Here is an 11160-nt window from a genome sequence, read left to right as displayed (position 1 = left end):
CGAGCGGCCTCGGCTTAGCAACTGGACGTTCTGCGGGCGGGGCGGGGCCGGGACCCGAGTCCACTCGGAAACTTTCGCTGTGGGCGAGCCGGACCCGCCCTCTGGCCCCTCGGGCCCAACCGCACAGGGGGAGAGCCGGGCCGCAGCTAGGCGAGGCGCACCGTGATTGGCGGAGGTGTGAAGTGATTGGCGGTCGCACCGGCCACTCAGCAGGCCGAGCTGGCGCCGCATCCGGGGGGCCGCGTCTGGAGTGGAGAGAGGCCGAAGGCCCCGCCCCTGCCCCGCCCCCTCGTGCAGAAGGCCGCGCTAGCCGGCTCTTCAGCAGCCAGTGCAGTTTGCTCCCTCGCGGCCGCCGCTTTCCCGGTTGCGCCGCGTTCAGCTGCTCCCGAACAACTTTACTGCCGGCCCAGAGGCCCCAGGGCGTCGCAGCGCCGCGTGCGGCCCACTCACGGGCCGGTGAGTACTTAGGGGCTGGGGCCGTGGCGCGGTGGCTGTGGGCAGCTCGCAGGAGGCGGGCAAGAGCCCTGAGGCACTGCCCGCCTCGGGCCTCAGTTTCCCCTTCCGAGCTGATGGGTGGCTGGTCCCAAAGTCCCGGCAAGGTCCCCGAAGTTGGAGGGCCGGGGGTCCCGCCCGCTCTGCAACGCGCGAAGCGACCCCTGTCCCGGGCCCGAACGGGTCAGCCGGGGGGCGCGCCCCGGTCCCCCGCGCGCTGTCTCTTGGAGCCCCGCCGCGGGCGGGACAGCAGGCCTGAGAGGCGGAGCGGCCGGCGGGCAGGCCCCCTCCCCGCGCTCCGCGCCATCCCCCCCGAGTTGCCCCGTCATGCCCCTCCCCCGCGGTCCCGGGACCCACGGCCGCCCTCGGTGCCCACCGGGCAGCTGGAACGCGCCTGGGCCCCCGGGAGGTGTTGTGGGGGGAAGGGGGGTTCAGTCCCCCAGGGGGACCCGGCCCGCCCGAGGGGCAGCTTAGGGGTCACTCTGAATCCCCACAGCCCACTTAGGAGCGCCGTGGCAGTTCCTCTCCCTCTCCGGGCCCCTCAGTAGAGAGTTGAGGGGTTTCAGTGGCAACACCTGGACCCTGCCTCGTATGAACTCCACCCTCTGCATCATTAGCTTTTTGTTTGATCAACGGAAACTTTCTGGAGAATCCTGCCCAGCCCTTTTGGATGTGATGGCGCCCTGGCCTCTCACCCACTTAGTAGTTGATGTTATGAATTCCAAGGAAGTCGCATTTGTGCAACCCCCCACCACCCAGATTTAACCCTCTCAGTAGCCTTAGACGGAGAAGTTATAGTCCCCATTTGACGCCCCAGGAAGCTGAGGCTCAGCAGGGTTTGGTGCCAGCCCAGGACCACGAGGCTGATCGGGGCAGAGCCTGGTATGAGGCCTCTGCCCCATCTCTCCAGAAGCAGCTCCGCCTCTCCTCACCTTGGACAATGACTCCTGGCATTTGGCCCAGGGCTTTGCAGTTTGTAAAGGGCTTTCTCTTCTGCCAGCATCCATCACTCAAGGAGCTGTGCCCTGGGTACCCCATGTGCTGGCTGCCTGTTCTCTGCAGCAGGGGAGGGAGCCCACGGGAAGCCCAGAGGCCACCTTTGCCACTGTCCCCACCTGTTTACTTCTATCTCCAAGGGTCTGTGATTCTCACGGGGGCTCCGTTATATCCAACCAGGGATTTAAAGGGCGGCTCCTCCACGTTTCAGCCTCTTTTCCCTGCCTGCTGGTTTGTCGTCCTCCCTTCGCAGACACAGGAAAAGTTGGCTGGGAGACCCCATCTCACCTTCTTTCCCAGGATGGAAGAGCATGGAGGGCGTCTCTGACTTAGGCCTTCCCTGCCCATCCCGGACCAGGGCTGGACAGTCTTCTGGGGCTGGTCACAGAGGGGACCCCAGCTCAGTCTCAACCCCCAGAGATGTCTGCACTGCCGGACAGACCCAAAACACCCATCCTTGACGGTGGCAATAAGAATCATAATAGGTCGGGAGCTTTATGCCTACACAGCTCCCCTCCTCTCCCACTTCCCTACCTCCGGAAGTGGTACCACCACAGCCAGCCAGCCCCAGCCACAAACCAGACCACCCCCTGTGCCCTTCATTCCTCAATCCCAGTTGGTTCTCTCCTGTCTCTCCTGGCTCCTGCACCTCATTCGGATGCCTACCCTGGTTCAGGACCCTCGCCTCTCCCTGGACGGCCCCCAGGCTCCTCCCTGGTCCCGATCCAGGCCTGGCTGCACACAGCCCTGCTGGTTCTTCAGCTGCCACTTCCCTCTGGGCTATCAGGTCAGGTCCGCCTCCTGAGCCGGCATTCCTTCGGGCCCTCAGGGACCCGCCTCGCTGCTCATTCAGCCTCTCCCTCCTGTGTCTTCTCCCCAGCAGTCACCTCCCAGCCACCTGCGTGTTCCTGGCCACAAGGCTGGCTCACTGTCCCTCTGCTGCCTCCTCTTCTGGGCACAACCCCTGCTGGAATGCCCAGCCACCTCCCACCTTGCCTGGCTCCTGCCTGCTTGTCCAGAAGGCTCAGTCAAGGCCTCCTGCAGGATTACTGGCCTGCCTCTTCCCACAGTGGTGTGAGGGCCCCCTTCTGTGCCATCTTTGTGGGTGTCTGTTTAGGTGTTACCCTTCCCATCTAGATGAAGCTGCTCCAACGCTGGCCCTGGACAAGACTTCTCTAGGGCAGGGGGGCCCAACACAGTGCTTGGCACAAGATGGACCTACCCTCAGTCCACACCTGCTGCCCATCCAGGCCAGGGCTGGAGCAGGTGCCAGGTGTGTGGTGGGGGCTTGGCCACTATGGCTGTCATGATTGCTGCTTGGGGCAGTCCCAATTCAAATCCCTCTGTTCCTGTGAATGTGCCACATTGGATAGAGCTGGAATGGTCCTTGGTTTGTCCCTTAATACTCTGAGCAAAAATAGGTACCTGAGATCCATCAAGGGCTTTGTGCCCTTGTCTTGAGGAGCAGCCCTGTGCCAGGGGGCTGGGTCAGGCCAGGCCAGAGCAGACATCCCAGGGCCGGGACCTCCTGGGCCTGCTCCCTTAGGGCTTGCTCACAGATGGGTTTTAAAATAACATTTGCTTTAATTTCAAAAACATTACACATTCATTATAGAAAACTAGGAAAATATGTTTAAAAGAAGAATAAAATGAAACCGCGCATAAGCTTTATCCCCAGAGACAGCAAGTATCTTTTTTAGGGGGCGTTTTCTTCCATTTTTTGGCAGATAAATTTTGTTTTCATCCTAAACAGACTCCGGCTAATATCTTCTGCTGCTGTAAATCCTGCCTTAACAGTGTTATGCCCGCCTTTTCCTTGTCTCGAAACGTTCATGCGTGAGGTCACGTTTACCAGCTGTACAGCATTGCACCGTATGGAGGGATGTAGGCTTTATAGCCAGCCCCTTTCTGGACAGTGCTGAAAGTGCCATGTGACATTGTGTGTGAGCCCTGAGGGCATCTCCAGTGACTCCCCTGGACTGGCATCCTGGAGGCAGAGGCACTGATCAGAGAGAGTGTGAACATCATCTCGGCTTCCCAAGGGGGCTGTTTCTGAGGCACTGGCTTGGGAGGTGGGGTTGCCCCCACAGAGAGAACAGAATGGGGGCGGCCTGGGTGAGGGTCAGAGCCCTCAGGGCAGAAGGCCACGTGTGGGCATTCTGGTGCGGGTCTGAGTGGATGCATGGTGCCTGCAGCCCTCTCCAGGTGATGGCCTCTCAGCTGAACTCCTTGGTGCCGGCGTTTGTGTTTGGATGAGATAAAAATACGCCTCAGTGCTCATGGGGAAAGAATGCTAGCAACTTTGCTTTTGTGGATCTTACACAGTGACGGCTTCTAAGCCATTGCTCTGGTCACCAGTAGGGAGTTGGGGCTGAGTGCCCCACCGTGCAGGTAGGGATCTGAGGGTGCAGAGTGGATGCAGCTGGAGATGCCTGGATGCTGGGGTCTGGGGGAGGGACTTGCCAAGGTCCCACAGCATTATGGCCTGGATGGTGCTCCTGCCCTACGCCAGGCTGCCTCAGGCTTCTGCCCACGTGCATTAAGTGCTTAACGTGTTCCTGGCAAGGCAGCAGGTCTTCTGAGTGGATAAGCTGCAGCCCTGCCCTCAGGGCTCACAGTGGCTGTCACACGCAGGAGGACTCAGAGAGGGAAGGACCAGACAGCAGGTCCTTCCACCGGGAGATCTTTTCTGATCTTCATTGTCCCTGTGACCAACCATGACCAGAAATTGTTGTGCTTGTTTTGAAATAACAAGCCCTTTGATCCAAACCAGACTTGGCCAACCCTCAGGGAACCTGAAAATTAATCCTCCTGTATTCATCCATTCTTACTAACCAGAGATTTTACTTTAAACAGTTTTTTTTTTTTTTAACTGCAGTGTAACATACATGGTACATAGGCCAGCTAGAATCTGTTTTCCTGAAATTCCTTTTATGAAGTGTTTTCCAACTGAACATGCCTTTGTTTAGCGCCTGGGAGTAATGGCTTAGGGTTTTTCTTTTTTTTTTTTTTTTTTGAGATGGAGTCTCGCTTTGTCACCCAGGCTGGAGTGCAGTGGCGCGATCTTGGCTCACTGCAAGCTCCATCTCCTGGGTTCACACCATTCTTCTGCCTCAGCCTCCCGAGTAGTTGGGACTACAGGCGCCCACCACCACACCTGGCTAATTTTTCTTGTATTTTTAATAGAGATGGGGTTCCACTGTGTTAGCCAGAATGGTCTTGATCTCCTGACCTCGTGATCCGCCTGCCTCGGCCTCCCAAAGTGCTGGGATTACAGGCGTGAGCCACCGCGCCTGGCCGGCTTAGGGTTTTTCTTAATGCCCAATAGTTTGCTTTCTCTTCTGCCACACACGTAATCCCCACAGCACCCCTATGTGAGAGGTGCTATCCCCATTTTACATATGGGGAAACAGACACAGTGAGGTAATGTGGCCACTAGTAAGGGTAACCGACGCCCCATGCCATGTTGCTTCCAGCTGTAAACTCTAGCAGAGGGAGGGCTCTGATGGAGAGGTGATCGCCTGAGTGCTGTGTGTTTACCTGAGCAGGTGAGGAAGACAAGGACTCGGGACAGACATAGCTTGGAAGCTCCCACAAAGGAGGTATCGCTGGAGCTCTTGACTTGAAGGGTGCTTAGGGTCTAGGCTGGAGGAGGGGGTAGGAAGGCATTCCGGGAAGAGGGCCCCGTGGAAACAGAAGTGTGGAGGTCGGCATTTGTGTGCTGATGTTGAAGGGTAGCCAGTGTTTTGCAGTGAATGGGCCCCGGGAGAGAGGGTGCAGTGGCAGTCGGATTTCAAAGTCGTCTTTTTCAGAAATGAGCTTGCAGAAGCGTTAGAATTGGGCAGGTCTGGATTTGAATTTCAAGTCTGGTACCTGGAGCTGTTTGACCTTGAGCAGGTCCCTCCCCTCCCTGCACCTGGGTTCCTGTCTGTGAAGTGGGGTTGAAGGATAAAACATTTCCCTATCTATAACTCTGGGATGACAATAGGATCTATCTTCCAGGTCCATGCGAGGAACTCATGACAATAGGACCTACCTTCCAGGGCCATACGAGAAACTCATGAGAGAAGACAAGTACCGAGAACAGAGCCATTGGTCTTGATGGCAGAGATGCCCTGGCGTAGGTCAGCCCTCAGTAAAGGTGCCCTCTCTCTCTGTCTGAGAAAATGACACCTGACTTGGGGGCAGTGGGAATGATGGGAGAGAAGGTAGACATGGCCACGTGTCATTTGAAGACCTGACTTTTCACCGTCTCAGGTGGTCCGGTGGCCTGCAGGACCATGGTTCTGTTTGCCCACAGCGTGTGGGTTCTACATGCGATCCTGTATTTCTCTGCCACAGCTGACTAAGGGGACACTTAGGTCTGCATGTGCAGTTAAATGGCTGCTTTTGTGGAAGGTGCCAGTTCCCGGGAGCTTGGAACTTGGAAACAGGACGGAGCAGGCTCCCAAGCTTGACCATGCATGGTTTGCACCTGGGGGATGCACCTGGGGGTGTTTGACCATGCATGGTTTGCACCTGGGGGATGTTTTAAACTAAGGGCTCAGTCCCTCTGAGGGAGGAATGTGTGGATTGAAGTCTGCAGAGTTCTTGAGCGGCACCAATCTGATCTTTAGGGCCCATTTGCAGCTGGGAATGGAGCAGAAATTGTTGTGTATGGAGCCTGGGGCCACTCCTGACTCTTCCAGTCACAGCTGTCCCCAAAAGTGACCTCTGGGCACCTACTTGGACCTGGCTCCATGCCAAGTGCTGGGTGTTCAGAGGTGACCAGGGGACTCCCTCGTGCTGCCCATGGTGTCTGGTCTCACTGGTCCTCACAGTTGCCCCATCCCCATTTTCAGATGAGGAGGCTGAGGTGCAGAGAGGGATGTGGGCTGCTCAGGACCACACAGCTGGTGGGCACAGAGTCAGGAGCACAGCACCATGGCAGCTTGGGGCTGGGAGCGAGACTCTCTGTTACCAGCCTCTCCCTGCTCCATGCCTCAGAGGATGGCTGTGGCCCTGAGCTTGGAAGGGTCATTTGGGAATCTGAGGAAAAGTTTCCACAGCCTCACATGGCAGCAGGTTCAAGGTCCAGCAGCGCCAGGGGTTTGCATCCCACCCCTAACGCCGCTCATCCAGGGCCCATCCAGGTCCGGGGCTCAGGGTCCTGCAGCACTTTCAGCTCTGTGTCTGTGGCCGGTGGTTGTCCTTCATTACAGGGATGGTGGTGTTTTTCCATGTTGCTAAGCAGCATGTGAGGGCCTCTGTTGAATAAAATAAAGCCCTTGCTCCGGCGTGACACGGGTCATGGGATCTCTGCGCACTCTAGTCTTTTCTGATGCCCCCACCGCACTGTTTGCCTTAGTTTGCTTTTTACTCTGTGTGTTGATTTCTAGGGCATCAGTCCTGTGACTTTGGTGCTGTGGCTTGGGCCTGGGGTAGGGGCTGTGGAGCGGCAGATCTGGGTATGAATCCCGGCTCCACCCGTTTGGCTCCCCCTCTTCTCTCCCCTGCCCTCTTCTCCCCTCCCCAGCTCCCTTCCCCTCTCATATTTACTTAACTTTACTCAGTACCAGTGTATTAATTTTCTAGGGCTTCCGTAAGAAACTACTAGAAACTTGGTGGCTTAAAACAACAGAGGTTTGTTCTCTGATGGTTCTGGAGGCAGAAGTCCGAAGTCGAGGTGTGGGCAGGGTGGGTCCCTCCTGGAGGCTCTGAGGGAGGCTCAGTTCCTCGCCTCTGTCCAGCTTCTGGCAGTGGCCAGTGGTCCTCCTGCTCCTTGGCCACTGTCACCCATCTCCGCATGGCTCTGTTATGCTCCTCTTCCTATAGGCCATCAGCTGTTGGAGCCAGGGCTTCCCTACTCCAGGCTGATCTCATTTCAAGATCCTTAAATACATCTTCAAAGACCTGTTTTTCCGAATAAGGGCACATTCACAGACATTGATGGGCACGTGATGTGGGGCCCAATTCAGCCCCCTGCAGCTGGGCTCCACATGGGTGGGCTCTGGGTGTTGCTATCATCATCCCCGTTGCTTGGATGAGGGAAGGCCAGGGTTGTGTGGCTCATGCCCGGTGAGGCAGGGACTCCAGGCCTTGGCATGTGCAGGTCTGAGATTGTAAGTGCCGTGGCATCTGTAGAGTCACATGGGTGAGTGTCCTCTGATGGTTTCCTCCCTGGAAGCAGGGCTGGCCCATGGGGACTGTGCTGAGTGTTAGCGAGATCCTGTATGGAGTGTCTGGCAGCTCCCACCTGCCTCCCTCTGCTTTTCTGTCTCCAGCAGACACTAAGTGCCAGAGCGGGCTCTGCCAGGGCTGGGTATGCCTGACCTTGACTTTTCTTCCAGGCAGGATGGACTCCAACACTGCTCCGCTGGGCCCCTCCTGCCCGCAGCCCCCGCCAGCACCGCAGCCCCAGGCACGTTCCCGACTCAATGCCACGGCCTCGCTGGAGCAGGAGAGGAGCGAAAGGCCCCGAGCACCCGGACCCCAGGCTGGCCCTGGCCCTGGTGTTAGAGACACAGCGGCCCCCGCTGAGCCCCAGGCCCAGCATACCAGGAGCCGGGAAAGAGCAGACGGCACCGGTAAGGGGGCAGGCTGGGAAGCCCAGGTTGGGGATGTTCAGGGATAGCTGGGTGGGAATGGGGTTCAGCCACCCCTGGAGGGTCCCCCTGCCAGGTCCTCTGCAGTTCAGTGTTGTGCAGCTCCCATGCTGTGCACAGGCGTCCATCCACTGGGGCTACCTACCTCCTCAGAGCCTTGCACCTGTCACCTGTGTGGCACCCATTCGAGGTGGTGCTGGTGCCCCCACTCCTCTGCAGTCCTTCTCTTCCCAGGGCCTCTGCAGCACTTCACAGCTTCCGTTTGCAACAGCATCCAAACGTGTGGAGTAAATCCACGGGCCCTCCGTAACCAACTAGGGTGGCAGGCCAGAGGTGACAGCCACACTCTCGGGAGTGAGGCCACCTGCGGGTGAAGCCCTTGGTGCTGAGTTTCTCCTCTCCCCGAGGGAGACTTATGAGGGACGGGCGTCCTTCACCTATATCCTGAGGCGTGATGCTGGGGCCCTGGGTGTTCACAGGCAGAGCTGAGGCCCTGGGTGTTCACAGGCAGAGCTGACTGAGGCCCTTGGTGTTCACAGGCAGAGCTGACTGAGGCCCTTGGTCTTCACAGGCAGAGCTGACTGAGGCCCTTGGTCTTCACAGGCAGAGCTGACTGAGGCCCTTGGTCTTCACAGGCAGAGCTGACTGAGGCCCTTGGTCTTCACAGGCAGAGCTGACTGAGGCCCTTGGTCTTCACAGGCAGAGCTGACTGAGGCCCTGGGTGTTCAGAGCAGAGCTGAGGCCCTTGGTGTTCACAGGCAGAGCTGACAGGCTTGTTGGTTCCCGGGTGGTGATGTGAGGGTGGTGGGTGTGAGCCAGGGGAGTCCGGCCCCTGGGCACCTTCTCCAGCTCACTCAGGCCTCGGTCAGCCTTCACTTTTGCTAGAGAGGCCGCTGCCAGGGAGGCTCAGTCCCAGCTCATCACTGCCCCTCCTGCCCATGCAGAAGCCCCAGACCCATGGTGAGTGCCTGCTGTGTACACCAGCCTTGTCCATGTGCCAGGGCAGGACTCCTCATGGCAGTCCTGAGAGGGGAAACTGAGGCACTGAGTCTCGGTGACTTGCCCAAGAGACCCAGCAGGTGAGAGACGAGGTGCTCGAGTGGCCCAGGTTTCCTTCTTGTCCTAGTCACCTCACTGGCAGGACCGTGGGGCCTCCCTGCTGTGGTCGCAGCACGCTGAGGCTCCCATGTACCACTTATGCTGGGCGTGCCCTTGGAAACTTACCGCAGCCCTGGGCCCTGTTTGTCTTTGCGTCTCCTTAAAAGATCACTGTGCTCCTCTGCTTTGTTTTGGAGGCCTCTGGGCAGACGAGGGCCTGACCCTGGGATTTGGGCCCAGCCTCACGGCTTCAGGGGAACAGAGACCAGGGCTCGGAAGCTTGGTTTCAATCTGGGTAATGAGAACAGCCCGCAAAGGACAGAGTCCAAGACTGTGTGTTTCAGATAAGAAGAGTCAGGAAGCAGCTGTGGTTTGTTTGGCTTCGGTCTCCAATGTGGGGGTGGTGAAGAGCAAGCCCTGGGCGCCGCCTGACAGCCCAGCCCCCAACACTGGGCCTGCAGCTGGGGGCAGTGGGCATCCCGTCCCCCAGTCACTGGTCACTGATGTGGCCACAGTAGGCCTGGCCCTGCATGCCCAATGGCCGCAGGGAGGGCAGAGCCCAGGGTCCCTGCCAGTAGCAGCTGCTGCGAGAATCTGTTATTTAGCTCCCCGTCCAGCCAACATAGGTGGGTGAGCATGAGTTAAAATACCAGTAGGTGACAGCAAGGGTGGCTATTTAACTGACACTTCCCCGAGCCAGGCATCTTTTTAGGGCATTAGCCCACTTGCTTCTTTAACAGCCCTGGGAGGCAGACTCTGCTGCTGCCCCGTTTTTCAGATAGGAAACCAAGGGATAGAGGGCTTAAGTAGATGACCCAGCGTCCCGTGGTTGGTGAAGGGTGGAGGGGAGATTTGAACATACCCTAGAGCCTGTGCTCACTATGGGCCTCGGGTTAGCTGTGCCCAGGGATCCCCATGTCCCAGGCTCAGAGAAGTGCACAGAGCAGGTTGGCCTGTCCCTAGATCAATGCCTGGCCAGGCCCTGGTGACAGGAGTGAAGGCTCAGTCCTGCCCTCCAGGAGCCCTGAGCAATATGGGAGACAGGAGTGAACAAGGAACTACATTCTGGGGGCTCATGTAGCGCGGGGGACAACCCACATTGCAGTCCCCTAGGGGCCCCCCAGGAGAGTCTGGTCACTCTTCAGGGCATCAGGAGGACTGTCTGGAGGAGGCACCGTCGGTCCTATCTGAGCTGCTCCTTGGCCTGTACACTTGGGAAACACGAGAAGAGCAGCCTTGGGGTCGCCCTTCTCTGGTTGCCTCCCTGAGGAACTGACCCCCTTTTCAGCACTCCATTCAGCAAGGTTGGGGAGGGGCTGCTTCAGAAACTTCACTGGGCTGGAGCCCCACACTTCCTTCCCATCCTGGCTCTGTGGCCTTGGCAAGTCACCTGCCACCTGGGGAACCACTGCCGATGGGTCAGGGCTTGGAAACTCAGGGGCTCCTGGGCCCAGACAGGTAAAGAAAACAGTGACTCAGGCTAGAAAGGAGACTGCAGGGAGTTGTGAGGCTCTTGGGCGTCCCTGTGCCAGGGCGGGACTCCTCATGGCAGCCCTGAGAGGGGAAACTGTGTCCTGTGTGGAGTGTGGATGCCCACGTGCTGAGAGGTGTTGTCTGTTCTGATTTTTGACAGCAGCCCAAGTGATGTGCCAGTGGGCCAGGGCCAGCAGCTGCCTGTCCATGGCTGCCCCAGGGCTGATGGGCGGGGGCCGTTTCTTCACAGGTAGCTGTGGTGAGTCCTGTGATCACCTCAGTGTTGTCTTCAGCCCTGGGGGGATCTGTTGTTCTGCTCAACAAGAGAATAAAGCTGGGCTCATCACACCTGGCCCTAGGTGACCCAGCAGGCACAGAGAGGTAGAGTTGACGCCAAGCCCCACTCAGCCACCATGACACTGCTGTTCGAGTCCACGCCCTGGCAGAGAGCCTGTTCTGGGCCTGTTCTGTTTAGCCCTGGGGCTAAAGGGCGGGCTCAGATGCACAGAGGGACAGG

General features: G+C 58.2%; 1 protein-coding gene across 2 annotated transcripts in view; it reads left to right on the top strand.

The window, feature by feature from the left end:
• Positions 1-269: 269 nt before the first annotated feature.
• Positions 270-11160, top strand: part of WFS1 (wolframin ER transmembrane glycoprotein) — a 33511-nt gene continuing 22620 nt past the window's right edge. Inside the window, exons 1-2 of one of the 2 annotated variants that reach the window (XM_054484759.2) lie at positions 270-456; positions 7822-8054. In XM_054484759.2, coding sequence (XP_054340734.1) covers positions 7823-8054 — 232 coding nt within the window. In that variant the 5' untranslated portion in view covers positions 270-456; position 7822. Of the gene's footprint in view, positions 457-7817; positions 8055-11160 lie in introns of both variants that reach the window. The other variant, XM_054484758.2, reaches the window with a different exon arrangement.

This window comes from Pongo pygmaeus, chromosome 3 (genome assembly GCF_028885625.2).
Source record: "Pongo pygmaeus isolate AG05252 chromosome 3, NHGRI_mPonPyg2-v2.0_pri, whole genome shotgun sequence".
Classification (NCBI taxonomy): Eukaryota; Metazoa; Chordata; class Mammalia; order Primates; family Hominidae; genus Pongo; species Pongo pygmaeus.
The sequence above is the reverse complement of the archived record's forward strand: the minus strand, read 5'-3'. Positions and strand labels throughout refer to the sequence as shown.